This window comes from Balaenoptera physalus, assembly GCF_965194825.1.
Source record: "Balaenoptera physalus genome assembly, chromosome: 12".
NCBI lineage: Eukaryota > Metazoa > Chordata > Mammalia > Artiodactyla > Balaenopteridae > Balaenoptera > Balaenoptera physalus.
In genome coordinates this window covers 69,111,484-69,127,038 of record NC_138897.1, presented here as the reverse complement: position 1 = coordinate 69,127,038, position 15,555 = coordinate 69,111,484, and the positions used below count along the sequence as shown (strand labels likewise).

At 50.7% G+C, this 15,555-nt stretch overlaps 1 protein-coding gene across 2 annotated transcripts; it reads right to left on the bottom strand.

Annotated features, from left to right (window-relative positions):
• Positions 1–321: 321 nt before the first annotated feature.
• DGCR6L (DiGeorge syndrome critical region gene 6 like) lies at positions 322–7,983 on the bottom strand. Of its 2 annotated transcripts, XR_014251450.1 has the most exons (6): positions 7,689–7,983; positions 7,441–7,601; positions 4,633–4,774; positions 2,354–2,454; positions 1,346–1,486; positions 322–813 (listed from the first exon to the last, which is right to left on the bottom strand). XR_014251450.1 is itself a non-coding variant. In XM_082415869.1 (5 exons), exons 1-5 carry the CDS (start codon positions 7,796–7,798, stop codon positions 730–732), a joined length of 597 nt encoding a protein of 198 aa, XP_082271995.1. In that variant the 5' UTR covers positions 7,799–7,942; the 3' UTR covers positions 322–729. The 2 variants fall into 2 exon arrangements, 1 of the variants encoding a protein (XP_082271995.1); XM_082415869.1 differs by lacking the exon at positions 4,633–4,774 and having other exon boundaries at positions 7,689–7,942.
• Between the last annotated feature and the right edge of the window lie 7,572 nt (positions 7,984–15,555).

The following is a 15,555-nucleotide window of genomic DNA, read 5'->3' as shown; positions in this document are numbered from 1 at the left end:
GCTGGGGCTCAGACCAATGCAGACACCACACTCCCCAGAGTGGGCTTGGTGCTTCCCCATCCTCAGTCTCTTCCTCCCTCAGACCCTTCCTGCTGCTCTGTGCCCTTCACCCCAGCGGCCCCAGTGACCCACACCAGACTCTGGCTGCTCTGACAGCCCCACAGAGCAGACTGGATGTGGCCCTAGTGCCCTGGGACTTGCCCCAGGGAGGGGCCTCTGTGACATGGGGGTAGGGGCATCTTCTGCTGACTCCTCTGTAGGCCACAGAGACCCCAGGCGAGGGCCCTAGCTAGGCCCTGGTCACGACAGGCACCACAGAGCTGTCATGCAAGCCACATGCAGGCCATGCTGAGGCGTCTTTATTTCTTGGGGTCACATACAGCTCATGAGCCTTTCCCACTCGGGGGCTGCACCTGCCAAGGGAGGGGCCGAGAGCAGAACACATCAGAAGCCTGGGGCAGACAGCCGGAAGGCTGGGCCCACTCTTCCCTTTACCTTCCCACCCTAGCCTTGGACAAAAAAGCCCAGGTGAAGGTGGGTGGCAGATGCAGCCCAGGTCCACCTAGCTTCTCCTCACGGGGTGCCCCTCCTGCAAGCAGCTGGGAAGGTGGTGGCCAGACTTCAGGAAGATGAGCGCCACTCAGCTTTCTGCTGCCTTTGGTGACTGTGGGACAGGGCTGTCTTCCCAGCCAAGATGGGCAGCGGGTCACTGGCAGGAACCCTGCCTGGTCATAGTGCCGCCTTCCCCACCTGGCAGCCCCTCTGCTGCAGCTTCCGGATGAGTTCCAATAGGTTCATCTGTAGCGTCAGCTCCTGGGATGCAGAGGGTCCACTGTGAGGTCCCCTTTAGCCCTGGCAAAGGCCCCAGGAAGCAGCCTCCTTTACCCAAGGACCCGGGGCAGATATCAGGACCTAGAGAGCGCCAGGCTTGAGCCCATGGGGCTGACTTCCAGTGAAGCCTGGCTACCTCCTGCCAGAAAGAGGCAGGAGCTGGGACTCCGCCTGTGGCAGGGCCTGCAGTTGCCCTGGCTCGGCACAAATGGAGGTGTGTGCAGGGATGTAGGGGAACTGCACACGAGGCCCTGTAGGGCAGAGCGAACCCAGGGAAGGTGGGCAATGCCCTGCAGCTACATGGCTTACCCTCCTGTGGTGGAGGCAGTGTGACCGGCCTCCATGCTGAGCACAGCGCAGAAACCCTTCCTGGAGCCTCCCTAACTCACCACGTACCCTGTCCCCACACACCCTGGGCCTGGGCTCCCCAGCGCCCAGCTAGCACCCCATATGGAATCTTGCCTTGGGGACCAGCATCCCCTGGGCTGTGCCGGGGCAGGCCTATGCCACTGACCTGCGGGTTGGTGGTCACATAGAAGCCGGCAACCCCTGCCTTCTCCAGTGTGCTCTGCTGGTCCGCCACCTTCCGGTCCAGCTCCAGGACAATCTTCTGGTCCATCGCCCGCTGCTCCTCACGGATCCGGTGCTCCACCGCCTGCCACGGTGAAGGCAGCTCAGGGGCTCAGCCTCCTGCCCATCAGTGCCTCACACACACACTCCTGGCCTGTCACCTCCTCTGGCCCCTCTCCACCCCCCAGTGGATCCAGCTCCCAGACTACGGATGGAGCCCGTACTGCACCCAGGTCTGTCCCTCCTTGGCCACACAGAACCCTGCAGAGGGGCTCAGATGCCCTGCCCCAAATGCCCTTACTCCAGCACCTCCTGTCAGGTGTCCTCCCTTTGCTGTGCCAGGCCTCGCCCAGCCTTGACAGCTCGGGACCACCATGAGCAGGCCAGATGCTGGCTCCACCTCTGCTGACTGTCAAGCTGGCCACCATCTCTGGGCCTTTGCGTATGTTTCCTCCCCACTGGAGCTGCGGCCAACCCCAGCTCAGCACCTCCTCCCTGCATGCCCTGGCTTGGGGCTGCCTCAGGACGCTGCACACACCTCCACATGGACCCCACCACTGGTGGCTTCTTGGTTATGGGTGGGCCTCTGCGTTGTTCCCAGGCAACCTGGGAGCAGGACTTGCTGGCTCCATCATCCCACCACTGCCCTCATCCCCAAGGCCACGGGGCACAATGGCCCCCACTCACACCTGCCCTGTACAGGCCCAGCCCATTAGGAGCTGCTGTCTTGAGGAGCAGGTGGAGGGGAGTGGGGGGATCACACACTCTCCACCCACTCCAAGCACACCCCAAACCCCCAACAGTGAAGAGCCACATGTGGGCACATTGAGCCTTCGCGGCCCACCCCGGGCTGAGGCCCAGGCTGGCCAGCAGCTTCCAAGCCACCCGGAGCCCCTCCTCTACGGCCCTCTCAGCAGAGCCCAGGTGGTGCCCACCCTGCCCACACCCCTACCTCTAGCTCTCGCTGCTGGGCCGCCTGGAGCACAGGCAGGTTGTGGGGCCGGCAGGCCTGCTGGGCTTCCTGGTGTTTCTGCCGCAGCGCCTGCCTGAGCACTGGACGGGGACAAGACCAGAGGGGCATCAGCAGGTGGCAGAGGGGTAAGAAGGAGGGGGCCTGCTCCAGCTGTCCCACCACCACAGGGAAGCAGGGCAGAGGCGTGGATGTGAGGGAGGCCTGCACCGGGAGCTGGGTGGAGCTCTGGACACCCAGCCCCCAGCCCACTCAGGCGGGCCCTCACCCAGGGTACAGCCCTTCTCCAGCAGCAGGGCTCCAGGGCACTAGAGGAGGGTGAGGCCAAGCGTGTGGTACGGGGGTAGACATCTTTGGTGGACTTTATGGACAAGGCCACTATATCATTTCCCTTAAAGACACCGATTGGTGCAGAACAGACTGGTCAGACGACCTGGGGAGATACTGGGCTGGAGTTCTCAGCTTAAATACTTACTGATGACCTTATTAATGTCACTAGCTATATTTCTGCCTATTTTACAAGATTATTGTTTCTTTCATGACCAAATGTGTGGCTGAGCCTCCAACAAAAATAATGATGACTAGAAGACCTGAAACAACTGACCAAATATATAGTTCTGTAAGATCAGTGATTGTAATAGTGTAGCTCTAGATGTGGGAAGAAGCAACAGGGCAATAACAGACTAGTAGAACAGGCGGCCCGGAGGCCTTGGGCTACTGTTAGTTAACAGGGCCTAGTCTGGTAACAGCACATTGAGTGGCCTATCAAGGAAATCCTCACCTGACCTGGGAATGAGCATTCCTAATACCGTGGGACAAATTGGTCATGAAATGCCTTCCAAACCTTGGTCGAAATTAAGACTGAAAGAGAAGGGACTGTAACATACAGAATGTTGCCCACCACCCAGTTCTACAAGAATCAAGTCATTAACCACTGCAGTCGCTGACCTACCTGAAAGGAATTCAGGGTGAAGACAGGGATGAGGCACTTTGTGCTCTGGGAAAACTGGCAGAACTGGCCCTCAGACACTTGGATATTTTCAGGAGAAAATTTTATGAATACAGTTTCTTGCATCTTCCCATACTTAAAACGCACTAAAACCATTAACTAAGCTATCTGTTCCTCATGAATAGCAGTAACCTTCTACCAAGCTGCGTGCTTGGTTACATGTACCCCTTCACCAAAATCACATATATACTGGCCTCCCCCCCTCACCTCTTTGGAACAGTCCTCAGAGCTTTCGGAAAGACTGCCTCCAGGTTAGAATCCTCAGGTTCGATCGACTAAAATTTTCCATTTCTTTCTTAGATTGACTATTGATTAATTTTTCAATAAATGGCATGAGCCGGCAGAGGCCATGTGCCAGGAAGTCTGTGTTGCTCCAAGAGGGGCCACCACGACCACCAAGCAAAGCTTCCACAGTCCCCACTAATTGTATAGGACTGGACAGAAGAGAAGGGTAGCATGGGATGGAAAGAAACCAATCACAAAACAGAACACTCAACACTATGCAGCCAAAATCCTAGACTAATAAGTGTCAAGTGGCCAGATCTCCCCTGTGAGGAGGGGTCCCGGCTATAAGACACAAGCCCACCACTCTGTCCTCGGCAGAGACCTCACGTTACAGCCCTTCTTTGGAGGGCCCCTGAGGTTCCCCAATCTCCTGTTTCTTCACAGTGCGTGCACATCTCGACTATGGCGTTTATCACACTAAGTGAGTCTGAAGCTGAGGGCCACCCTCAAGACATTTCCATAAACACAGAGATGAGAAAGACACTCCCCAGTTAACATTTACAATGTGTGGAGGCAGGATGCAAGGAAACAGATAAATGCAGGGAAATGTCATCTTCACCCCATTTATCAACGTTGCTACAAAATTCCAGATTCCACGGGGCGAGCAACCAGAGGCAAAAAGAGAGCTGTGCCCACTGCCCGGGCTGGGGCCTGGCCTTTGCAATGACCAAGGAAAGCAATGGCAGCCAACCACCACCTGCTAAGTCAGAGAAAGGAAAAGCAGAAAGTCACAGGCACTTTCCCGCTACTGACAGCACAAAACCTTCCAAAGGACAAGAAGCGAAGTGTCTGAAGAGTTATCAAAACTCCCCACTAAAAGGAACCAGGGCTCCATGGAGACACGGCTTGTTCCCTTGCTGCCCCCTCCCCCTTTAAAAAAACTATTCTGAGTGCTTGATTTGCTCCCTGAGCTACTAAGCTCTGGAGATAAACAAAAATCACCAAAACGAGAGCAAATACTACTTACTGACAATCTGCATTTGGCACAGACCCAGTCAAAGGCAGGAGGAGTGGGAAAGCTTTACAGTGGCAAAGGGGAAAGGTCCATCCTGATGGAAGGTTGTTGGTGTGGGGAAGCTGGAGGCAGACTGTCAGAAGAGGGGTTGAGGCTGGGAAAGAACAAGAAAAGATGAGCCTGAACACCTTCCTGTACCAGAAAGCAAGAAGTGCTCCAAGAATAATGGGGACACATAAAAAGGACACAGGAGCCAGCCCACTGTTCTTCCACTGGCCAAATGTGGCATGATTTGAGCATTAAAAGGCATCAGCTATGTACTTTGGATTTGTGAGTTGCATCTCATTCCTCAATAACAATGTGTACAGGGACTTCCCTGGTGGCGCAGTGGTTAAGAATCTGCCTGCCAATGGAGCGGACACAGGTTCGATCCCTGGTCTGGGAAGATCCCACATGCCGCGCAGCAACGAAGCTCGTGCGCCACAACTACTGAGCCTGTGCTCTAGAGCCCATGAGCCACAACTACTTAGCCCCGTGCCACAACTACTGAAGCTCGCGCGCCTAGAACCCATGCTCTACAACAAGAGAAGCCACCACAATGAGAAGCACAGGCACCGCAACGAAGAGCAGCCCCAGCTCACTGCAGCTAGAGAAAGCCCGTGCGCAGCAACGAAGACCCAACGCAGCCAAAAATAAATAAATAAAATATAATTATAAAAAAACAATGTGTACAAAGACAACCACCCAAACATTTAGGAAAGAAGTAGTACCAATTATACACAAATTCTTCTGGAAAATCAAAGAGAACACTTACCAACTCATCCTGTGAAGCGAGCATCACCCTGATACTCAAACCAGACAAAAATGTTACAAGAGAACTACAGACCAATGTCCATCACTAGCATAGAAGTAAAAATTCTTAAGATTTTAGCAAATCAAACCAACACAGACAAAAAGAATAGTTCATCATGACTGAGTAAGGTTTATCCCAGGAATGCAGTTTATCCCAGGAATTTTAAAAATCAATGTATTTCACCGTAGTAACCAAAAATCCACTTGATCATCTCAACAGACGCAGAAAAAAGATGTGACAAATCCCAACATCCATTCCTGATAGAAACACACTAATCCTGGGGCAGATGTCTATCATCTGCCCCCACAGGAAAGGGACCTCACATCACTAGGAGGAATTTTTGCCACAAACGCTTAACGTGTGTATCGTCATGCTGTCCAGTTTACAGGAAACACAGAAAGTGGAGAAAGAGGTAAAATGTCAACACGAGGAAGCAATCCAACAGATCCACAGTGAGGACGTTCTAAGGCAGAATACCCTGGACTCTTCAAAAAGTCAGCGCCACGATAAATGTTGGGAACTGTTTCAGAAGCAGAGACCAAAGTAACCAATGGCAATGCATGACCACACACTGGATCCTTATAAAGGGACAGACAATTTGAGACAAGTTTCGGTATGTGACCGTGGACTCAATGTCAGAACACACCCTGGAATGATTCATTTCTATCCATTGTGGTTACAGAGGAGAGCGTTCTTGTTCTAGATCGCTGGTTCTCAGTACTGGACCAAGGCTGACCCCCAAGGATGTCTGGAGACATTTCTGGCTGTCACTACTGGGGAAAGGTGCCACTATCATCTAGTAGTTAGAAGCCAAGGATGCTTTTAAACATTCAGCAAATAACCATTAAGACCTGTCCGAGGACTTCCCTGGTGGCGCAGTGGTTAAGAATCCACCTGCCAAAGCACGGGACATGGGTTCAAGCCATGGGTTCAAAGCAGGGGACATGGGTTCATGATCCCGCATGCCGCGGAGCAACTAAGCCCTTGCGCCACAACTACTGAGCCTGTGCTCTAGAGCCTGCGAGCCACAACTACTGAAGCCCGTGCGCCTAGAGCCCGCGCTCCACAAAAGAAGCCACCACAATGAGAAGCCCGCGCACTGCAATGAAGAACCAATGCAGCCAAAAATAAAGAAAGAAGAAAAAAAAAAAACCTGTCCAGCCTCAAATGCCAACAGTGCTGCTGTTGAAAACCCTCGTCTAGAGGAATGCTGAGGACCCCTGGTGAAGCCCTGTGGTGTTGCACATACTTACGGACACAAAGAACTTTGTCAAAACTTCAGTTATTGAGTGTAGCTGGAGAACGTATAAGTATTCATTATATTATACTTACAACTTTTCTAAATACTTAACCTTTTTTAAATAAAAAGTTTGGGGAAAATAAAATAAGAAAGGTGGGAAATCTGAGGGGGCGGGAAGAGCTGCCCAGCATACCTAGCAGGAAGGGGCTCCGGAGGCCCCTCCCATTCCCAGTAGGGATGCCTGGGAGGGGCCAAGGCTCCCAAGGCTTTGGCCAAACGCGTGGCTCAAGTGGAAAAGTTTTCGGGTCCTGGAGGGTGTCTCAGGGCTCAGAGCAAGGGAACTTGATGCGCGGCGGAGAGGGAACTGACACTAAAGGGCGCTGCAGAGCTGTCAACACTGCGGGGGGCCAACCGCCAACACCAGACCTGCCGGTGGGCTGACCAAGCACAGAGGCCTCGGGCCATCCTGCCTGGAAGGGGAGTGAGGGCACGCGGGAGCGCGAGCAGGGAGTTTCTGGATGTCCTGCGAAAAGATGACCGTGCAACTGACAAAGTAAAACCGACTTGACCCATTTGTCATCAAAGGCCCCGCGCCCTCGATCCGGTCAATTTCAAGGGCTTCTTTCGAACGGTACCCGGGAAAGGCCTCCGCCCGCAGAGACCGGAACTACCGGGGCAGGCCGAGCTCCCGCGCGGGGAGCTGGGCCATCCCGTCCCTCCCGCGCACCTCGGTGCTCGTTCTGCAGCCGCAGGCGCTGGTTGTACAGGCTCTTCTCGGTGAGGTGCTGGATGTCCAGCAGCCCCTGCACGATCTCGAACACGGTGCCGTCGAGGAGCGCCAGGGCCAGGTCGCTGAGCGTAGTGTAGGACAGGCGCTGCTGGAAGGAGCTGCGGGAGGAGGGCGCGGTGAGCGGGGCGGGGCCGAGCCGCCTGCCCGCGCGCCCCGCCCACCCCGCGCGCCCCGCGGCCGCGCACCTGGGCAACTCCTTGACCAGGCCCTGCAGCGCCGACAGCAACTGGTAGTGCCGCTCCTGCTGCCGGGCTCCGTCCACCGCCTCCTCCAAGGCGCCGGAGTACCGCTCCATGGCACCCGCACCCCGCCAGCCGCCGCCGAAGCGACGCGCGCCTCCTACGTCAGTCCAGAGCGCGGCGCGCCCCGCCCCCTTTCACGACAGTTCTGAGCACGGCGCGGCCCGCCTTTGCGTCATCCAGAAGGAGGCTGTCTCGGCCCCAGCGAGCAGCGTCCCGCATTGTCCCCGCCCCTTACCCTGCCTCCACGCCCACACGACCTCCGAGACGTTACTCCACAGCCTCAAAATCGCGAGATTTCTGAGAATTCTCCCCCGCCCGCGCGGTGGGCGTGGACCGAGGCCCCGCCCCTGCCCCGCCCTGCATTGTAGACTGTGCTATGGGCACCCTGTGCTTTTTTTTCCTTCAATTGGCTATTTTTCTGGAATCAAATTACAGTAGTGATTAATAGATTTTATTTTTTATATCTGGAGAAAAGGATTTGTTAGTTTTATAATTTTTCTTAAGAACAAGCATATGTATTTAGTAGTTCCATTGCATTAGAACAGTTTTAACTCACAGTGACTTGTGAAATCCATCTTCTCCAGGCCTGTGTGTTGAGAGCTTCCTGTCTTATCAAGTCATGGGTGGAGAAGAGGCTGTCCTGTTAAGTGGCAGGATGTTTACAAGTGACACTGCTTCTTCTAAAACATTGGTTCTTTTCAGACTTTTCAGTTTTACACAAAGACTAGAGTAAAATGGTAACAGTAAACCCGCCAACTAAAATTTGGCACTTGCCATCTACCTCTACAAGGATTAAATCCTAAGCCTGTTGCCAAAATCTTGGCTCGCTGTGCACAGATGCCAAATAAAAATATGGAGACAGAGGTTTGGAAGAAAGGAAGTAGCGAGGCTTAATTTTCTTTGCCAGGCAAAGGGAAGACAGCAGGCTAGTGCCTCAAGAACTGTGCCCCACCCCGCCAACCTTCCTGGGGAATTACAGGGATTCTTATGGGGAGTTCGCAGTCCGAAGTGAGAGACAAGGATCAAAATGGTGAAGGTCATGCATTCTTCTTCTTGCATTATTTCAAAACAGTCACCGCTGGAGTCAAGCAACCCGGTAATTGTGTCCGGCAGCCCGGTAATTGGGTCTGTTAGTCTCTGGGTTATCGGTCTGCGACCTCCTTTCTGAAATGCAAACAACTACAAGGGGTGATTTGCTACAAGAGGTTACAGTGGGAGCAAATACCAGGTGCAGAATGTAAATTACAAAGGATTGGGGGTGACAGGTTAGCTTTGTGAAGGGCAATTCTAACTACAGACACTACAGATCAGTAACAGTTAAAATAAAACTAGGATTAACTCTCTCAGGCCACGTTATGTTTCTTCTCTAGCCTGTTCACTGCTCCCTTTATTTTCCTTGTTCTTAGGAGAGGGAAAACTTCATTTTTATTTTTGCTGCAACAATCCTTACCCTAAAAAAACCTCATGATTTCTTTTTTTTTAATAAATTTATTTATTTTTTTTTAATTTTTGGCTGTGTTGGGTCTCCGTTGCTGCACGTTGCTTTCTCTAGTTGTGGCGAGCAGGGGCTACTCTTGGTTGTGGTGTGCGGGCTTCTCATTGTGGTCGCTTTTCTTGTTGCGGAGCGTGGGCTCTAGGTGCACAGGCTTCAGTAGTTGTGGGCACGGGCTTAGTTGCTCCGCAGCATGTGGGACCTTCCCAGACCAGGGCTCGAACCCGTGTCCCCTGCATTGACAGGCGGATTCTTAACCACTGCGCCACCAGGGAAGTCCCCAAAACTCGTGATTTCTTAAGGACAAATATTTTCTGACTCCCTCCAGAGTCAATAACAATTATTGCCAGGCAACTTTTAACAACCTTGTGTCTTTTTGTCTTTATAAGCAAGCCCCTGACCCTTTCTCTTCCCTAGCACACTCTTTAAGGGTTACCTGAATCTGTGTCTCCTGCCACCTAAAAATTGTCACTCGCCATCTGACTCTGCCAGGATGAGGTCACCAGCCACTGCAGTCTCAAAACACACCCTGAAAGGAGTTCAGGGTAGAGATCAGGAATGAGGCACTCTGCTCTGGGAAAACTGGCAGAACAGGTCTTCAGACAGGAGATTTTATGAGCCCAGTTTCTTGCATTTTCTCATATGGAGAGAAGCACTAGCATCGGGACTTCCCTGGTGGTCCAGTGGTTAATAATCCGCCTTCCAATGCAAGGGACACGGGTTCGATTCCCTGGTCGGGGAGCTAAGATCCCACATGCTACGGGGCAACAAAGCCCACGCACCGCAATTACTGAGCCCCCACTCTGCAACTATAGAAGCCCGTGTGCTGCAACCAAGAGCCCACACACTGCAAATGAAAGATCCCACGCGCTGCAACTAAGACCCCACGCAGCCTAATTAATTAATTAAAAAAAAAGAAAAGCACTAAAATCATTAACTGAGACATCTGCTCCTCGTGACTAGCAGCAACCGCCTCATGACCAGCTGCAATCTTCTGCCAACATGTGTGCTTGATTGTACGTATCTCCCTTCACCAAAATCACATATATACTGACCCCCCCACCCCCACCCCCGGCCCAACCTCTTCAGAGCAGTTCCTCAGGGCTATCTCAGAGGCTGTCTCCCGGGCTGTAGTCCTCATTTTGCCCCCAAATAAAACATAACTCACAACTTTCACGTTGTGCTTTTTTTTTTTTTTCCCAGTGGACACTCCCAAACGCAATTCTTAAGATCCCAAATAAACCCTTTTCCTGTTTGCAGTCTCCTGCATTTTTTTTTTTTTTTGGTTGTCACACTTAGCATTATACATGTAAGATCCATCCATGTCTTTGCATAGATTGATGGTTCATTTCTTTCCATTGCTAAATAGTATTTAATTGCATGTGTATGGGAGGAAAAATAATTTTCCCTCTATACTTCTGTGTTCTTAGTTGAGATCACTCCTATAAGATACATTAACAAAAGAAAAACAATCAGAAACTTAATAATGTACATACATCCTGTGAATTTGGGAGGTACCCAGGAAAACTAAGTAAGTCCCTGAAATGGCCCAAGCCATCTCCTCAAATGCCATCCTCAGCTAAAAACAAAAGAAAGATGTTAGGGGAGGGGGGAACCAGGTTAAAGGAGGTTATCAGGCAAAGCACAGTAAAAAAAGGGTATGGTTGTTATGCAGATTTAAGTTCCGGCCTTCTCCACTGAAAAGAGTTTCTTAAGATAGTCACCCTTCTATTCCTGGTACTGAGAGGGAGACACCTTTATAAATGTAGATTTCCATTATAAATGTAAATTTCCCTCCCCAAAAGGGTAACTTCTACTCGAATTTCAGAGATTCTCCTGTGTCTGTTTTTTTAAATTAATTGGTTCAAAATAATCCTTATGCCAAAGAGGCATATATGGGGGTGTCCTATTCCGCTCCCCTTAACATGGATGTGCAAGTTTTTGTTTGAACCCCTGTTTTCAATACTTTGGTGTCTATAACTAGGCGTTACATTGTTGCACCATATCATACTGTACATTTACCTTTTTGAGGAAATATCAAAATATTATACACATAGGCTGCACCATTTTATATTTCCACAAGCAATGGTTAAAATTTCCATTTGCTCTACTTTGTTGCCAATATTCATTATTTTTTATTTTTCTTGACAATAACAATTCTAGTGTGTTTGAAGGGGTATTGAATCGTGGTACTCATTTGCATTTCCATCATGACTACTGATGTTTGACATCTTTTCATGTCCTTGCTGACCATTTGTATATCTTGTCTGGAGAAGAGTCAGGTCAAGTCCTTTGTGCATTGTAAAAATTGAGTTCTTTATGTTTTTGTTGTTAAGTTTCTTTTTTAAAAATTAATTAATTAATTAATTAATTTTTTGGGGCTGTGTTGGGTCTTCGTTGCTGCACCTGAGCTCTCTCTAGTTGCGGTAAGCGGGGGCTACTCTTTGTTGCGGTGTGCGGGCTTCTCATTGTGGTGGCTTCTGTTGTTGTGGAACACAGGCTCTAGGCGCGAGGGCTTCAGTAGTTGTGGCACGCAGGCTTAGTTGCTCTGCAGCATGTGGGATCTTCCCGGACCAGGGTTCGAACCCGTGTCCCCTGCATTGGCAGGTGGATTCTTAACCACTGTCCCACGAGGGAAGTCCCTGGTAAGTTTCTTGATATATTCTAAAAATAGACTTTTATTAGATATAAAATGTGCAAACATTTCCTTCCATTCTGTGGGCTGTCTTTTCACTTTCTGGATAGCATTTTTGATGATAAAGTTTTTAACTTTGAGGAAATCCTATGTATCTATTTTTTTCTTTCATTGCTTGTACTTTCGTGTCAGATCTAAGAAACGATTACTAAATGTAAGGTGATAAAGATTTATTCCCTTGGTTTATTTGAGAGATTATAGAGACATCCCTCGGTATCCACTTTGCTAGGGTTTAGGTCTGTGGTCAGAGTCAGTGTCAGGGCTTAGGGGTCAGGGTTAGGGTTAGGATTATGGTCAGGGTTGGAGAGTCAGGATAGAGGGTGATGGTTAAAGGGTCAGGGTCAGAGATTAGAGTTTAGGTGTCAGGATCGAGGGTCTAGAGTCCAAGGTTAGGGTTGTTAGGTTTAGGGTTATAGGTTAGGGGTTAGGGTTATAGGCTGTGGTGTTAGGGTTAGATTTAGGTTTAAGCATAACCCACCCTCATCCCCCTTCTCCTTCTCTGAGGCTTCCAGGATGGACATTATTCTCCCAGGGTCACACATTAGTCAGGTAGGTGAGCTGCATCATTGTGTTTCTGCCCCCCGAGTCTGGGCTCTGAGAGAATGAATGTCTGTACTTGTCTCTGTTTTGAATCCAACTCAACCTCAGTCAAGGGTTGTGGAGGGCATCAGAAATCAAGCAGTTTCTGTCAGCCTTCCCTCCTGCCTGGAAAGGATGGTGCTGGCCCCACTCTGCCTGGGCAGTCCTAGGTTCCAGCACAGCTCTGACGCGAGGGCACTCAGAAGACATGTGCGGATTTATTCAGGACTGGGTGCAGTGACTGGCTGGCCCTCAGGTGCTGCCTTTTTGAGGGCTGCTGAGGCCCTCCTGGGACTTGATGAATCCTTTGTCCCATCTGAGCGGGCATCAGTAGAAAATAAAGTCTCAGACAGGATAGCCCTTGACCTCTGAGCATCCAGGCAGGCATCTGTGGTTCTCCAGCTCAGGCCATCCTGGGCCCTGTCAAGCTCTTGTTGCCAATTACTGAGCTGACCATGCAGCTGTGCAATTGAACAGCTACCCAGGCAGCGTAGACATCCCCCTGGATGTTTCAATTCCCTACATCCATGTGATTGAGAGAAGTGTCTCTTCCCTCACAGCCTCGTAGCCGGCCAAGAGAGGTAATAACCCTCCAAACATAGAGTGTGGCCCTGGCCACAACATCCAAACAGCAGACTATTACCCTAAAATTCTTTGGCTTTCCAGTTGTGATAAACTTTGACACTCATACTCATTAAGACTCAAAGATATGGGGGACACTGGGCCTCCCTGTGGGCAGTTTCTCACTGAGGCCACATGGTCTCAGTGAGCCATGTGAGTTTAGGGCTCAGCCCCTGTGTCCTCCAGAAAGCTTGCCAACTGTGGATTGTGTGGCATGGAATAACCCTTGAAGCTCCCACTGCTTCACTGAGCAAGAGTTTACTTACCACCCAGTATTTGGTCTCTGCTCTTTGTAAAGGAGAGAGAAGAGACTGGAAAATGAGCAATTTTGTTCTTCAGGAATGGGTGATTAATGTGGCCAGGGGGCAGGTGTGACTCCTGGGCTCCCACCACCAGGGACGTGAATGAAGTCCGTGTGCCTTTTGAGGCACACGGGCAATCAGGGCCAGTCTCTGATGTGAGGACCCGATGCCCAAAGCAAGAGCCTGGAGTTTACCACCAAAAGCAAAGTTGCTATTTTAGCAAGTGGAAGAGCATCTTGCCATCAAGGGAGGACAGCAAGAGCCGTGGATGGGTGGCTGCAGCCCCTGACCCTAACTGAACCCCTTCCTTCTTTGGGCTTCAGATTCCACAGCTGTGCAGTGATCTGTCAGTGATACAGAAGCAGCTGCTTTCCCTGACTGGGTATCTGTTCTCATGGCCCAGTCCAGCAGCTCAGCTTTCCTTGGGGGAACTGCTTGTTACCTGCTTGCAATCCAAACATTTCCAGAGGGCAGACCCCACATTCCACCCACATTGAAGATGGGCTTCTGATCCACGTCTAGCCAATCCTATGTTCTATCTTCTTGGTGCTCTGATGGGTTCAAGAATGAGAATGTGACCCAAACCAAAGGCATTTTAGACCATGGCTTTTCATGGGAAGGAGAGACCCTTTCTGGTAAAATGGTCATTGAGTGGTATCAGCCTGGAGTTGCTCCAGGAGGCCCTGGATGCAGTGAGAGAGACTGTTCCTGTGAATGGGGTCGCCCCAAAGCAGGACAAAGGATTGGAGAGAGACCAGATCACACCACAAGAGAGTGTTTTCTACAGAATTGTCACAATTAATGAACAAATATCGATACCTTATTATTAACTGAAGTCCATATTTCATTTGGGTTTCCTTCATTCTAACTTTTTCTCTTCCAGATGCCATCCAGGGTATCACGTGACATTTAGTCATCATGTCTGTTTAGGCCCTTCTGGGCTTTCACAGTTTCTCAGACTCTCCTTGTTTCTATGACACTGACATTGGTGAGGAGGTCTGGTCAGGTATTTTGTAGACTGTCCTGTGCTGGGATTCACTTGGTGTTTTTCTCATGATTAGGCTTGAGTTATGGGTTTTGAGTAAGCAGATCACAGAGGTAAAGTGATTTCTCATCACTTTATATCAAGGGAACGGGCTCTCAAGGCAACTTATCACTGTTAATATTAACTTTGGTCACCTGCCTGAGGTAGTGCTTGTCAGATTTCCCCACAATGAAGTTAATTTTTTTCCCATTTCCATACTGTGTCTTCTTTAAGAGGAAGTCACATTAGGAACCAGCACCTATGGAGGCAGGAGTTAGCGCCACCTCCACACTCCATGGATGGCTGAGTGTCTACATCAATTATTTGGAATTCTTCTACATAGGAGATTTCTACTCAACCCCATTCATAAAAAACCCTATGCAGTTACTTATTTTTACCAACATGGACACCTATGGATAGTTTTGTTCTGTTTTTTTTTTTTAAACTTTGTGTTATTATCCAGCAATCCAGATTTGGTTGCTAAGTTCATTCCCACTTTGGCTATTGAGAGATCTTTCCATTGGCTCCTGTTTTCCTTTGACATCATTTCATCCTGTGGATTTGTTTTCTTGGTACTTCCTTACTTTCTGATACAAGATTCAAGATTGTCCTGGCTCATATATTTACTGTCTCAGTCCTAGTGTCAGCCATTTCTTCAAAGAGCTCTGGTTCCTTTTACTAGAAAATGGTATTAAAAAGTTACATATAGATTTCCGGGCGGCGGGGACGGAGGTGGGCTTGGCGGGTCCGCGCGGCCTCGGGGCTGGAGCCGGGATTCCCGCCCGCCCCAGCGGCCGCCGACCGCCAAGCCCTGCGCCCCGCGCCTCCGTCCAGGGTCGCGGTAGCCGGAGGTGCGGCCGGGGCCGCAGGACAGGCGGGCGCAGAGGTCTCTTGTGTTGGGGGTGGTGCGACGAGGTTCCAGCGCCTCCGCGGAGCATCGCGGGTCCGGGGCTGGGGCGCCGCGGCTTGCTATGCTCTCCGCACTTTCCCGGCTCTGAAGCCTCGAGAACACGGCTAGGCAGCAGTAGTTTAACGGGGAGTTTGCCTGCTGGGAACTACTAGGGGCCTGCTGGGGTCTCAGTTCTTGGCTGGCCCCG

What these genes read in the sequence shown, in the direction of transcription:
- DGCR6L (XM_082415869.1), bottom strand. Translation starts at nt 7,798, where the DNA reads ATGGAGCGGTACTCCGGCGCCTTGGAGGAGGCGGTGGACGGAGCCCGG. An exon ending in CTGGTCAAGGAGTTGCCCAG is followed by an intron (nt 7,602 to 7,688) that starts GTGCGCGGCCGC and finishes CTCCTCCCGCAG; the next exon opens with CTCCTTCCAGCAGCGCCTGT. An exon ending in CCCAGCAGCGAGAGCTAGAG is followed by an intron (nt 1,487 to 2,353) that starts GTAGGGGTGTGG and finishes TCACCGTGGCAG; the next exon opens with GCGGTGGAGCACCGGATCCG.